Here is a 15,387-nt window from a genome sequence, read left to right as displayed (position 1 = left end):
TTTAATTAATTTCAAGTACTTAACAGATTTGTATTCATAACACCAACTCAAAAACAGCTCGTTCTTTAGTAATCTCTTCAAGTTGTCAATCAAATTGTGAACTTACAACCACCCCTCCCCACCTTCACAGTGATGAGGATAGGATATGGCAAAACACTAATAATGTTATCCTAATAACACACTGGTTCATGGCAACAAATAGCTATTGAAACTGATAGGACATTTTTTCCAACTTTCACAGAGACAGATACGCAGTTAATTTCCAATTTTTAAATAGTTCAGCCTTTTAAGAACTTGACAGCTCGACAATTCTACCGGCCGTATCTGCTTTTTAAGGGCATTTGCAACTTCTCGGAAGATTCCTAGCTCCCACACTGCGAGATAAGGCCCTTGCTCCAGTTAAAGTGGGGCATGTCTAAACTCAGCACCTGGGTAACTGGCTCCATCCCATCATTTTGGAATTTCCACAGTGTCTCCATGATTCCGCAAATCCAGGCCACTGAGAAGGCCTTGTGTCTGACAACAGAGGCATAGGGTTTACAGCTGTGGAACTGACCATGGGGCTTTCTGGGAAACTATTTTTCCAGAGTTTTTCTGGTACTTCTATTGAAGTTATAATGGATAATGAGAACAACATCCTACATTCCCCACAAGGTGTGTAACAAAGTTATTGGAGAACTTTCTTTTAAACAAAGCATTCAGGTTGATTTCCTACTCTATTTGAAGTTCCACTGCCAAACCCTCTTACACCTGCCTTCAGTCCTTTGGTCATCACCAAAGGGCGACTCTGAAATCTACTGCTGGAAGCAGCACAGGAATAACAGAAGATGTTCTCTCTCGGATTTTAAACCTATTCCCTAGAAAGAAATATGGCATCCATTGACAATCTATCTACAACAGTAAGCCTGCAATCTGGAAAGAGTTAGTCTGTAACTGTGAGCACTTTTTCACGTATGGCATTTTGTACCAATCACAAGTTTCATAAATATTTTAATTAGCAATGTCAGTGTTGGCCAGTTTATTCACTACTGCTGCTTTTTACTTCACTAAACTAGGGTCACTTGGTACGGATGTCCATGAGATAGGTGAGACTGCTGTAACAAATGAACTGCACACTATATTGTTTTACAAAAGTAAATTATTCAAAACTAATTTCTCCTCTATCCAACTACAATTCCACTAATTGTGACAATAAAAATAAACACGTGGAGAGTGTAATAAGACACAGTTAAGCACGGAAATGTAGAATTAAATGTTGGGTACATGAACATGATGTAATGGTGCCACCTGATGGTCAAATGAAACTTGTGCATTTATCATGTTTGTTTGAACAATTTCTGTTATCCTTGGTGCATTGAAATTTGAATACCAGTGCGTTTCATGACCCTAACAAAGTAAGTTGGGCATTGAAATCAGAGTAGAACCAGCCAACATCAACCAGAGGACACCCCAGTTTAGCTTTGGCTATCGCCTGTTCTCAGGCTCCAATTAAACCATCGTGAGCTCCATAGTCCAACAACACCTGCTTGAGGTCAAGAACAGGATTTCTGAGATTGAGGGGTGACTCAAGTCACTGCAGAGCACCAGGGAGGACTGAGAGTTTCTTGGATCATACATTCCAGGAGGTGGTCACCCCAGGGGCAGTGAGACGTCAGGACAGTAGGTGGGTGGCTGTCCAGGAGAGGAGGGAGGGAGGGACAGGCAGTACAGGAGTCTACGTCACCTTCAGACAATCAGAATTACAGACAACCGGGTGTGACAATAACCTGAAGGACTGCAACCCAGACCATAGCACCAATGGGGAAGATTCTGTGCAGGAGGGAACAGCTAAGCAGAGATGTGTTGTTATGGAGGATTTTGGCGAAGACGGGCATTTCTGTAACTGTCATTGTAAGTCCACATGGTGCCTTCTTGCCCTGGTACCAGGGTAAAGGACTTCACAGACTTCACAGAATATTCTGGAGGAGGAAGGGAGTGAGATAGAAGTTGTGCATTACTTTCGTATCAATAACATACAGCAGACAGGTATTGAGATTGTGTGGTCAGGTTTCCAGGAATTAGGAAGATAAAAAGTAGAATCTCGAGGGTAGAAATCTCCAGATTACTCCCAGTGCCACATGCTAGCCAGAGTAAAATTAGGTAAATAAGGAGGATCACTGTGTGGCTTGAAGCATGGTGCAGAAGAAAAGCTTTCAGATTCTTAAGGCGTCAGGACCAGTTCTGGGTCAGAAGGCAGCTATTCAAAAGGGATGAGTTGCACTTCAAAAGAACAGGGATGAATATCCTTGAAGGGGTGGGGGGCGTTCTCCAGTGTGGCTGTGAATGGTTTAAAATAAATTGATAGGGAGTGGGTGCCAGCATATAGAAATAGAAAAGAGAAATAAGGTGCATAAAGTTCAAGTATTGGACAGTTTTAGATGAGGTAGTAGTACCAGGTTAGATAAGTGTGAAGAAAGGATTACAATGCATGTCGATAAAGGTACAAAGTCACAGAGCCATAGAGGTTTACAGCATGGAAACAGGCCCTTCGGCCCAACTTGTCCATGCCGCCCTTTTTTTAAAACTCCTAAGTTAATCCCAATTGCCCGCATTTGGCCCATATCCCTTTATACCCATCTTACCCATGCAACTATCTAAATGCTTTTTAAAAGACAAAATTGTACCCGCCTCTACTACTACCTCTGGCAGCTTGTTCCAGATGCTCACCACCCTGTGTGTGAAAAAATTGCCCCTCTGGACATTTTTGTATCTCTCCCCTTAAACCTATGCCCTTTAGTTTTAGACTCCCCTACTTTTGGGAAAAGATATTGACTATCTAACTGATCTGTGCCCTTCATTATTTTATAGACCTCTATAAGATCACCCCTCAGCCTCCTACGCTCCAGAGAAAAAATGTCCCAGTCTATCCAGCCTCTCCTTATAACCCAAACCATCAAGTCCCGGTAGCATCCTAGTAAATCTTTTCTGCACTCTTTCTAGTTTAATAATAAGACCATAAGACATAGGAGCGGAAGTAAGGCCATTCGGCCCATCGAGTCCACTCCACCATTCAATCATGGTTGATTTCAACTCCATTTACCCGCTCTCTCCCCATAGCCCTTAATTCCTCGAGAAATCAAGAATTTATCAATTTCTGTCTTGAAGACGCTCAACGTCTCGGCCTCCACAGCCCTCTGTGGCAATGAATTCCACAGACCTACCACTCTCTGGCTGAAGAAATTTCTCCTCATCTCTGTTCTAAAGTGACTCCCTTTTATTCTAAGGCTGTGCCCCCGCGTCCTAGTCTCCCCTGCTAATGGAAACAACTTCCCTACGTCCATCCTATCTAAGCCGTTCATTATCTTGTAAGTCTCTATCAGATCTCCCCTCAACCTCCTAAACTCCAATGAATATAATCCCACGATCCTCAGACGTTCATCGTATGTCAGGCCTACCATTCCTGGGATCATCCGTGTGAATCTCCGCTGGACCCGCTCCAGTGCTAGTATGTCCTTCCTGAGGTGTGGGGCCCAAAATTGCTCACAGTACTCCAAATGGGGCCTAACCAGTGCTTTATAAAGCCTCAGAAGTACATCCCTGCTTTTGTATTCCAAGCCTCTTGAGATAAATGACAACATTACATTTGCTTTCTTAATTACGGACTCAACCTGCAAGTTTACCTTTAGAGAATCCTGGACTAGGACTCCCAAGTCCCTTTGCACTTTAGCATTATGAATTTTGTCACCGTTTAGAAAATAGTCCATGCCTCTATTCTTTTTTCCAAAGTGCACGACCTCGCACTTGCCCACGTTGAATTTCATCAGCCACTTCTTGGACCACTCTCCTAAACTGTCTAAATCTTTCTGCAGCCTCCCCACCTCCTCAATACTACCTGCCCCTCCACCTATCTTTGTATCATCGGCAAACTTGGCCAGAATGCCCCCAGTCCCGTCATCTAGATCGTTAATATATAAAGAGAACAGCTGTGGCCCCAACACTGAACCCTGCGGGACACCACTTGTCACCGGTTGCCATTCTGAGAAGGAACCTTTTATCCCAACTCTCTGCCTTCTGTCTGACAGCCAATCGTCAATCCATGTTAGTACCTTGCATCGAATACCATGGGCCCTTATTTTACTCAGCAGTCTCCCGTGAGGCACCTTGTCAAAGGCCTTTTGGAAGTCAAGATAGATAACATCCATTGGCTCTCCTTGGTCTAACCTATTTGTTATCTCTTCAAAGAACTCTAACAGGTTTGTCAGGCACGACCTCCCCTTACTAAATCCATGCTGACTTGTCCTAATCCGACCCTGCACTTCCAAGAATTTAGAAATCTCATCCTTAACGATGGATTCTAGAATTTTGCCAACAACTGAGGTTAGGCTAATTGGCCTATAATTTTCCATCTTTTTTCTTGTTCCCTTCTTGAACAGTGGGGTTACAACAGCGATTTTCCAATCCTCTGGGACTTTCCCTGACTCCAGTGACTTTTGAAAGATCCTTTCTATAGTAGGGTGACCAGAACTGCACACAGTATTCCAAGTGTGGCCTTACCAATGTCTTGTACAACTTCAACAAGATGTCCCAATTCCTGTATTCAATGTTCTGACCGATGAAACCAAGCACCACTCTGTCCACCTGTGACTCCATTTTCAAGGAGCTATGAACATGTACCCCTAGATCTCTTTGCTCTGTAACTCTCCCCAATGCCCTACCATTAACTGAGTAAGTCCTGCCCTGGTTCAATCTACCAAAACGCATCACCTCGCATTTGTCTAAATTAAACTCCATCTACCATTCGTCAGCCCACTGGCCCAATTGATCAAGATCCCATTGCAATTGAAGATAACTTTCTTCACTGTCCACTATGCCACCAATCTTAGTATCATCTGCAAACTTACTTACATGCCTCCTATATTCTCATCCAAATCATTAATATAAATGACAAATAACATTGGACCCAGCACTGATCCCTGAGGCACACCGCTGGTCACAGGCCTGTGGTGAATAAAGTTGGTGATGTACAAGCTCAGATAGCCAGTGGGACCGTGATGTTGTGGTAACAATGGAAATATGGCTTAAAACCAAATGCTTAACAAATGTAGACTTAATGGCACCATTCTGGAATGGGCAGGAATAGAGGGACCTGTGGTCGCAGTCCCAGTCTATTCAGCCTCTCCTTATAACTCAATCCATCAAGTCCTGGTATCATCCTCGTAAATCGTTTCTGCACTCTTTCTAGTTTAACCACCCCTGGCAGTGCCTTTCAGACACCTACCACTCTCTGTGTAAAATCTTGCCCCCTCACATCTCCTTTGAACTTTCCCCCTCTCACCCTAAGGGCATGAGTTATTGCTACATATCCAACTGCTCAGGTTTGTAAACAAGATATCACAGCACGAGGTACCTGCGGTTCATTTTTCTAAACGGGTTTTGCACTGGCTTCATTGGCCCATGTAAAACTGCAGAATGAATAAAGTGATGACAAATGTCTGTGAATTCACAGACGTATTTGCAATGGGCATTGTTACAGGACTTGAGGCTACATTAAGGCCCAGGATACAAAGTTGCGAAAGACAAAAATGAAATGAACAGCCTTGCATCGAGGAAAATGCACGGAGACAAAAATAAAGATTTCAGAAATAATGTCAAGCCTGGACATGTTGGAGATGAGGGTGAAAGGGTTCAAAGTTGAAGCTAAGGATTCAGGGAGAGAAGGCTGCTGATGAAAACTGGCAAACATTCGTCGATAGAAGACTGGGGTCAGGACCTGATAACTGAAAGAAAGGAGATAAGCAATTCACTGAACTTACAGATAAGACAAAGGATGATGTGAAATGAAGTTCCTTGAGGTTAATTAACTCAGTGATTATGAAGAGTGAGGTTGGGAGAATACATGCAATGGTGCCAGGTAGAGAGCAGCGCTCAAACAATGTTAAATATTATGGCACTCTTGTTCTCGTTCTTCCAATTTTGCTGCAGGTTCTCCATCCAAAACATAGTGGGCCTGATTTAACCATTTTCATTCTAAGTGCTGAATCTGGGCGCAATTCAGATCCGATTTGGAAACCTGCTTTCAGGCGCCCCCGTACGCACTCAGCTTAAAAAAAAAATCGTGGGTCTGAATCGCGGTGTGGGCGGGGCTTAGCGCACCCAAAACGATCGGAGCTCTGAACTGCGCATGCGCAGTGAGGAAAAAATTTGAAAAAGCGCGCCCGTGTCAGATCACTCCCGAGCCGCAGAAAGCAGAGAAAGTGGCCCAGGAGCGAAAAGCGGGAGCGATGGCCCCCACAGACATCACTGTCTCCCTTATCCACCCACACCCCCAACCCCGGTACCCAGATCGATCACAACCCCCTGCCCCCTTCCACCCCACCGATCGCCTGCAGAGTAGAAGCAGACCCCCTCTGCCACCCCCCCCCCCCACCAAAGATACATCTGCCCCCCACCCCCCATCAGTGAGCGATCAGGCCTCCTCTCCCCCTGCAACAGAGATACATCTTACCCGCCTCCCCCCCCCCCCCACCCCCAACCAGAGAAAGATCTGGCTTCACTACCCCCCCAGAGAGTGATCTGGCCTCACTCTCTGCCCCCCACCAAGAGAATGATCTGGCCTCACTCTCCCCCTAACCCACCACCGTTGGAAGCTCTGAACTCCCCTCTTCTGCAGCTGGAGCGCCCGATTCAGGCTTTTATTCAGCATGTCCATTTCGGCGCGATTCTGGATTGGCGAACGCGGTGGTAAAGGGGGAAATGCTGACAGAGTTGGGCGGGCAGTTCATTAATTCAATTTAAATGCATGCAAATACATTTAATTCGACGTTGTGCCCAATTCAGACGTGAATAGGATCGCGGCCATTGCTGGATCTTGGTAAAGTGGCCATCTGCGTGGACGCGGCCATGGATCGCGTTAATGGCCTCACACCCGACTTTACCATGGTTTCGCACCCGTTTAGGGCCCTGTATTTTCACCTGTGATGTCGACCACAGAGAAAAATAACAAAAAACTTCCTCTTCCTTGTAACTTCCTTTCGTCCGTTACCTATTTCTTTCTTTCAGTTTGCCTACTGCTCTTTCTGAAAGTGTCCCCATCTCTCTGAGGTTCACCTACTCTCTTATTGCAAACACAGTGGGTGGAATGTTACCGATTCGCCCCGCCCATCGATGGAGAGTTAATGCACATTGCAGATCAGGTTCGTGCCCGATTTCTCAGCTCTCGTGATCTTCCCAGTACTGGATTTTTAGCGCGGTCAGCCTCTCGCCCATTTTTGGCGAGAGGCTGAATATATTATTTAAATTTATTTAAATGATGAATTGCATCTGTTTAGCGAGCCTGGCGTTCAATCGTCCAGGCTTGCTTGCCTTTATGGCCTCGCCGGGAGAGGTTCTCTCTGGCGAGGAAAACACCTGCTTCCCATGAATGAAGAAGTCGTGTTGCCCTCGCTGGTAGAAATGGAGCCATTGAGGTCCCCTACGGATGCTGAGGGCAAGGGGGGTATGCCTCTTAGACAGTGTCAACCTGGCACCTTGGCACAGCCAGCCTGGCACCTTGACAATGCCCACTGGGCAGTTCCAGAGGGCAGGGCCAATGGCAGATGTGGCCTGGAGGGGGGTGTGAGGACAGGGCCTGAAGGAGGAATGGGGGCAGGGCCTGAAGAGGGTATGGGAGAGGCGCCCAGAAGGAGCTGGGCCAGGCTTGGGTGGCCTAATTGGGGAGGGAGGGGCAGCCCGCTTCTGCTCAGCCTATGATCGGTGGAGGATGGGAAGGGGACCCGCTGCCACTCTGTATTGCGATTGGTGGGGGGGATGGGGGTGCACAATCAGTCTGGATGGCGGGATAGTGGCGGGGGATATGTTTTTGGACAGTGTGGGACTCACGATCGGCCATGGGCCCCCATGATTACAGGGTGGGGGGAATGCAGGGGGTGGGGTTGGTTCAGACTGGTTGCAGCTGCAGAGGCCTGACAGCTCTCTCTCTCTTTCAGGACAGCTGTTCGAATTGCGCATGTGCAGACACAAAGGTTTGCACGTGCGCAATAGCTCCCTTTGCTGCTGGCTGGCGAATTAAGAAATTAAGTAGAGAAAAAACCTGTGTTGTGAGGAAACCCACAGAGACAGAACAGCTGTTTTTAGTTCAGTTGGTGATTATGGTTTAAGGAAAAGGGAGCAGTTTAAATCTCTCTAATATACAAACAGATTTCTGAGGAAAATAAGTATGAGAATCTTAGATGAGTTGCTTTAGCAGGGAATGTTGAGTGCTGCATTTCAAAGGAGATACCAAGTTGTCAGCAGTCTTCTGGGAAAGGTAACTGCAGAGAGCAGATCCTAAAGGAAAATGGGGAAGGTCCCAAGAAGACCTTTAAGATAAGTCAAAGGAAAAGAACTGGAACTGGAAAGAAGTAGCATCAGAAGTCAATGCCAGGAATGCAGTTCACCTACATTATGCAAGAATGTTGCAGGCCACTCAAAAACATGTTTCACTCTTTCCTGCATTAGAAGATGATGCACAACTGGAGGATGCAGTGATAAAAACAGGCAAGACTGCAAGTTTTAAAAGCATAGAGACAGTGCTGGACATCCAGGAAAAGGGCATTTCAGACACAATGAGCACTAGCAGCAAATTTCCATCCCTCTTCCCATTTCTTCCTCATTCCCACAATCTCTTCTGAATCACAAGCTGCAGTTAGTGTACTCACGGACACCTTACTTTCTCTGCTTCGCATTTTACAATCTAGACTTGTCCTTTTTTCATTTCAGACACACAAGAACTAGAACCTCCTAATCAAAGGGGCAATGGAGGAAAACGGTGAAAATAAAAAGGTGCCATCACTCATAGGTACCTAGAGAGAATTACACTATGAACATGGAAACATAGAAGATAGGTGCAAGAGGAGGCCATTCGGCCCTTCGAGCCTGCTCCGCCATTCATCACGATCATGGCTGATTGTGCAACTCAGTAGCTTAATCCTGCTTTCTCCCCATGACCTTTGAGCCTGTTCATCCCAAGTGCTATATCTAGCCCCATCTTGAATACATTCAATGTTTTGGCAACAACTACTTCCTGTGGTAGCGAATTCCACAGGCTCACCACTCCTTGGGTAAAGAAATGTCTCCTTATTTTCATCCTAAATGGTCTACCCTGTATCCTCAGACTGTGCGTATAGAGAGAAGGGTTGGGTTGGGAAGGAATTTGAATCTGCTGAAACATCACCTTTTTTTGTATTGTCAGAAAAAATGATATGATGGTCGATGATAGAGGAAAAGTAGGAGTGTGGAACTATTGGTGACTATGGAGTTGTAGTTGAGGTTGCTAGTATTGTTCATGAATAATCTGATATGCAAGAGTTCTTGCAGAAAGGGTTTGTTTTGTAAGCTCTCTTATCCTTATGCTCCTGTTCCTCAGCTTCTCACCTAATAGATGGTGACAAGAGCTGTTACTTCTCAATGGTAAGGTTGTGAAGCATGATAGATACCATCACAAATCTTGATCCCCAATTGGTTAGATGGTGCAGGGCTGCTCCAGGCCAAACAGTGGTGGCATTGTCTGGAGGATGGCGATGATGTGATCTGTAATGTTTCTTGTGGCAGCATGCCTCTCATTGTTTGCTTGCTGTGAAGTTGGACGTTAAGTACCTGACCAGAGTAAAAGATCATGAGGGAATAACCCTCATCATCAAACAGCCGGCCTTTGCTTTCAGGCGGTGGTTCAAATACAGGTGGAACAAAGCACTGCCGCAAAATGAAGGAATCATGGCTGCATCGAGGATAATGATACCCGTATAATCATAAGAGGAGCAGAATCAGGATAATCTGTCCCTCAAGTCTGCTCCACCATTCAATAAAAGCATGGCTGATCTGTTGAGGATTCAACTCAATTTTCCTGCCTGCCCCCAATAATCCTGGCTCCACTGTTGAGCAAAAATGTGGCTAACTCAGCCTTGAACATTTTTAATAGCCCAGCCTCTACTGCCCTGTGGAAGAGAATTACAAAGATCAATGAGATTTGGAGAAGAAATTTCTCCTCATCTCAATCTTAACTTGAAACATTCTCCTAGTTTGAGATTCCCCCAAAAGGGGAACCAGCCTTTCAGCATCTAATCCCGTCAAGCTCCCTCAGAATTTGATATATTTCAGTAAGATAACCTCTCATTTTTCTAAACTCCAACGAGTATTGGCCCAGCATGCTCAATTTTTCATCATAAGACAACTCTTTCATCTCAGGAATCAGCTATTCTCTGAATAGCTTCCAATGCAAGTAAATCCCTCAAGTAAGGAGGTCTAAACTGTACACAATACTCCAAGTGTGGTCTCACCAATGCTCTATACAGTTGTCGCGAGACTTCCCCAGTTTTATAGAACATAGAACAGTACAGCACAGACAGGCCCTTCGGCCCACGATGTTGTGCCGAGCTTTATCTGAAACCAAGATCAAGCTATCCCACTCCCTATCATCCTGGTGTGCTCCATGTGCCTATCCAATAACCACTTAAATGTTCCTAAAGTGTCTGACTCCACTATCACTGCAGGCAGTCCATTCCACACCCCAACCACTCTCTGAGTAAAGAACCTACCTCGGACATCCTTCCTATATCTTCCACCATGAACCCTATAGTTATGCCCCCTTGTAAAAGCTCCATCCACCCGAGGAAATAGTCTTTGAACGTTCATTCTAACTATCCCCTTCATCATTTTATAAACCTCTATTAAGTCTCCCCTCAACCTCCTCCACTCCACAGAGAACAGCCCTAGCTCCCTCAACCTTTCATCATAAGACCTACCCTCCAAACCAGGCAGCATCCTGGTAAATCTCCTTTGCACTCTTTCCAGTGCTTCCACATCCTTCTTATAGTGAGGTGACCAGAACTGCACACAATATTCCAAATGTGGTCTCACCAAGGTCCTGTACAGTTGCAGCATAACCCCACGGCTCTTAAACTCCAACCCCCTGTTAATAAAAGCTAACACACTATAGGCCTTCTTCACAGCTCTATCCACTTTACTGCACCCCTCCTTGCAATAAAGACCAACATTTCATTTTCCATCCTCATTACTTTCTATATCTGTTTGTGATTCATGTACAAGGATACCTAAATCCCTCTGTAGCACAGCATTCGGCAGTCTTACTCCATTTAAGTATTAACAATCTAAACTCTAGAATTAACATTGGTAATATAACAAGTTCATGCAAGATTCCTGCAATTTTAGCCTGAAGTAACCCATATATTTCTAATAGGTTACAATATAGGAATAAAGAATGCCTTGCAAGTGTGGTAAGCATTTGTTCATTGATGTTGAGTAATCTGTAGACTTACTGGGATCCAAATAATCTGCAAGCCTCCTCAGCAATGTTTTCGATGCAAGTTTGCATAATTGCTCTTAATTAAATAAAAACAGATGAAGTTCCAAGCCCCATCATACAGTACATGACCAAGATTAAGAGAAATCACAAAGCTGTGATTAGGTGATGGCAAGCACGTATAGATTGTCAGGGGAAAGGAAGATTGTGAAGGTTGGAGTCAAGTTTAAGCATCAATTAGTTTGTGTCTAAATTCCTGCCTTGTGTATTATTATGTGTCAAGACTGCGGTTTTCATTTTTAAAACGTTCCCAATTAGTTAAATCCAAGAGTTCAAATGCAGAGCATCTCGATAGGATGTATGAAGCTGTTCAGTAAAGCACTGTCATCAGAGTTTCAACTTACAATATCCCCTGGAAAATACATTTGGAAAAGAATCAAGGATTGTTAGCAACCTTGAAGGCACCTCCGTGCTAGACATCAGAAGCTTGCACCTCAATTGAGCTGCATCTGGCTCAACAGTGCCTGGTGCTGAAATTGCTTGCACTGAAAATATCTCAACTTGATGGGATGAAGCCTTTAGTGAAATTCAAAATGGGTCACGTAGCAGGGAAAGGTCATGGTTTGAGCAGCAATGTTTACTTTGCTGCCATTAAACATGCTTGGGAAATTTTAACAATCAGAATTTCTATGTCAAGTCAATGAAGACAAAACAAGGAATCAATTTCCACATCTGCCCTGGTGTTCGCATGATGACAAAGGCCTCAAAATGGAGTCAGTAGTATTACCACTCCATTAACACCTACAACAAAGCCAGTAATAATTGAAAGGGATGTTGGAGCAACCATATTTTTGGCCCTTTTAATGTGCAAGTGGAGGACCTAGGAAACACCCGTGACCATTTTTTGAACGGATTCCACTTTGTGAGCAGTCCAATTCATACAGGTGATGGAGTTGAAGGAATTTGCCTATCAATATTTTTAAGGCAGAACCCTTAAGAATATTGATAGGCAAAGGGATCTGGGTGTACAGGTACACAGGTCACTGAAAGTGACAATGCAGGTGGAGGAGGTAGTCAAGAAGGCATACAGCATGCTTGCCTTCATCGGCTGGGGCATTGTTTAAAAATTGGCAAGTCATGTTGCAACTTTATAGAGCCTTAGTTAGGCCGCATTTGGAATATAGTGTTCAATTCTGGTCGCCACACTACCAGAAGGACGTGGAGGCTTTGGAGAGGGTACAGAAATGACTTACTAGGATGTTGCCTGGTATGGAGGGCATCAGCTATGAGGAAAGGTTGGAGAAACTTGGTTTGTTCTCACTGGAACGATGGAGGTTGAGGGGTGACCTGACAGAAGTCTACAAGATTATGAGAGGCATGGACTGAGTGGATAGTCAGAAGCTTTTTCCCAATTACTAGGGGGCACAGGTTTAAGGTGCGAGGGGCAAGGTTTAAAGGAAATGTACCAGGCAGATTTTTTACACAGAGGGTGATGGGTGCCTGGAACTCATTGCCGGGGGAGGTAGTGGAAGCAGATACGATACTGACTTTTAAGGGGCGCCTTGACAAATACACGAATAGGATGGGAATAGAGGGATATGGTCCCTGGAAGGGTAAGGGGTTTTAGTTAAGTTGGGTAGCATGGTCGGTGCAGGCTTGGAGGGCCGAAGGGTCTGTTCCTGCGCTGTAATTTTCTTTGTTCTTTGAATCAGCCAAGGTAACTTTGGAATTATTTTTATGGGGCCCAGAGAAGCAGCTAGTTTGACTCAATATTGTTGGCCTGCAAATTATTAGCCTGATGTTAATGAGACAAGCACCTCACAAGCAGCTGCCTCTTTGTGCAGTTGTGGGCATACGGACAGTAGACTTTTCCAGTGGGTTGCACAAAAACCAAAAGTGCCACCGAGGAACTTTTACTTTGCTGGAAATTTCAGGACTCAAAAAGGTTATTCAGTCCAAAACTATATAAGAAAATCCAAACCCCAGTGACCCCAGAAGGTTCACTTCATACTAAAAAAGAACTGTGATTTTTCTACTTGTATGTTTGATGAAAGAAGTAGAAAACATCACAGCCCAGATGGTCCTTTTGGAACGGCTGCAAATCAAAAGATTTAAATTAATTCTGGCATGTAAAAGGCAAGATTTCAACAGATAAATTAACAATTTAAACCATTTCTTACCACAGTATCCACATTCCAGATCACCATAGACCTTCCTGATCTTCTCAAAAAGACTGACATTCAGTTGCCTCTTCTGTAAGCTGTCAAGAACTTGCTGGAAGGCTCCGAGGTCTACACCATCCTTTTGAGCTTCTGTTCTCGATGGAATTTTCTCAAAAGCTAAGTGTGTAGTTGAATTGCACAAATCCTTAGCACCATCAAGCTGAACCATTTCAAATGAGTCTTCGTTCTGGGCCACACAAGATTCATACTCTTTGAGGGAATCAGCACCATCCTGGTCAGTGGAAGTTGACCGATGGTTTGTTCCTATGCTTTCAGAATCTACCACAGTGTCACTGCCAATAGGCAAAGCTGACAGGATTTCACCCTGACACTCATCCACACATTGTTGCTCATTTTTAGAAGATATGTTGCTTTCATCCAAAGAAACTTCTTCGTGGTGGATGGTCTCTGGACCGTCTGAGGGATTGTCCAAGACTTTGGAATGGATCTGTATAACTTCCTCTTGTTGAGTAAGACTCTGTATGGGAATGTTAGCTTCTTCATTTTCAAGTTCTACAAGAACCTGGTGCCCGTGTGCATCTTGGTCACAGTCATTGAAACCAGCACCGTCAGCAGAGTCCTCCAAGGCCTCTGGTTGAATGTCTCCTCCTGATTCCAGAAGGTAGAAGCTCTGATTAATGGAGTTATTGAATACTGAATCCTCTCCCAAGTCACTATGAGCCTCCTTGACGTGACACTTTAACTTGACCGAGCTGACAAACTTCTTTGTGCACACAGAACATATGTAGATGAATTTATGTTTACGGACATGCGCCTCTAGTGAATGGTATTTTGTGGCTCCGTGATCGCAGAGCTCGCAAGCAAATGGGCGGTCGTCGCCATGGACCAGCATGTGCCGATCACGGTCTGATTCATTTTTAAACTTGCGCTCGCACACGTGGCAGTCATACAGCAGCTGCCGTTTGCCCTCCCTCGTCAGCAGGCGCAGCTCGTCGTAGACTTCTTTAACTTTCTCCTCGTCCATGTCATGGCTCTCCTGGATATGCTTAAGCAGGTTCTTGACATCTGAGTATTTCTTTTTACAAAAGCGGCAATGCTGTTTGATCTTTTTGTGCACACGCTCAATGTGCACTTTCAGATGTCCTTTGCTGAGGCAGGTGAAGACACAGTAGTCGCAGCTGAACTTTTCCCCCGTGTGCTTGCGCATATGGACAATAAGGTTGGCCTTGATTGTGCTGGCATAGTCACATTGCGAACATTTATAAGGTTTCTCGTTGGTATGAATTCTGAGGTGAGCTTGAAGTGAGTGTTTAAATTTAAATACTTTATTGCAATACTCACAGGTAAAAATCTTCAGCTGCGTGGTCCCCTGTCTGAAAAAACAGAAAGATGCTCGTGAATTTTCAGCCTATGAATAGGACCTTTCTATTGTCGGTGTATAGTGGAAACCGTGTTAATAGTTCCCTTTGGATTTTATTTTAAAATCTGTTTTTTTGTTTCATTCCAGAAGTCTGTGTATTCAAGTCACACTCCAGAGACTGGAACACACAATCTTAGTCTGATACTCTAGTGCAGTACTGACAGAGTGCTGCCCTGTTTCGGATGAGACATTAAACTGAGGCCTTGTCTACCTACTCAGGTAGGCTTAAAAGCATGGATGGCACTATTCAAAGAACTGCAGATGCTCACCAATATTTATCCCTTCATAGATACCATATTCACATAATCTGGCCATTATCTAAATGCAGTCTCTGGGACTTTACTGTGTTTATATCAGCTGGCGCGTTTCCTATACTACAACAGTGACTACATTTCAAAAGTACTTTATTGTAAAATGCATTGGGACATCCCTATAGTTTTATAGGTGCTTCTGGAGTATAGTTTCCCAGGTATCAGATAATCTCCCTGTCAAGCCTAAATCAGCATCAT

At 44.5% G+C, this 15,387-nt stretch overlaps 1 protein-coding gene across 7 annotated transcripts in view; it reads right to left on the bottom strand.

The window, feature by feature from the left end:
- The window catches only part of zfat (zinc finger and AT hook domain containing), a 113,263-nt gene that overhangs the window by 57,520 nt on the left and 40,356 nt on the right, over positions 1-15,387 (bottom strand). For all 7 annotated transcript variants that reach the window (XR_013498298.1, XM_078215799.1, XM_078215801.1 and 4 more), the window contains exon 6: positions 13,456-14,831. Coding sequence is in view for 6 of the 7 variants with exons in the window: in XM_078215799.1 (XP_078071925.1) it covers positions 13,456-14,831 (1,376 nt within the window). In the remaining variant the exon portion in view is untranslated. The remainder of the gene's footprint in view (positions 1-13,455; positions 14,832-15,387) is intronic.

The sequence above is a fragment of the Mustelus asterias genome, chromosome 7 (assembly GCF_964213995.1).
Source record: "Mustelus asterias chromosome 7, sMusAst1.hap1.1, whole genome shotgun sequence".
Lineage (NCBI taxonomy): Eukaryota > Metazoa > Chordata > Chondrichthyes > Carcharhiniformes > Triakidae > Mustelus > Mustelus asterias.
The sequence above is the reverse complement of the archived record's forward strand: the minus strand, read 5'-3'. Positions and strand labels throughout refer to the sequence as shown.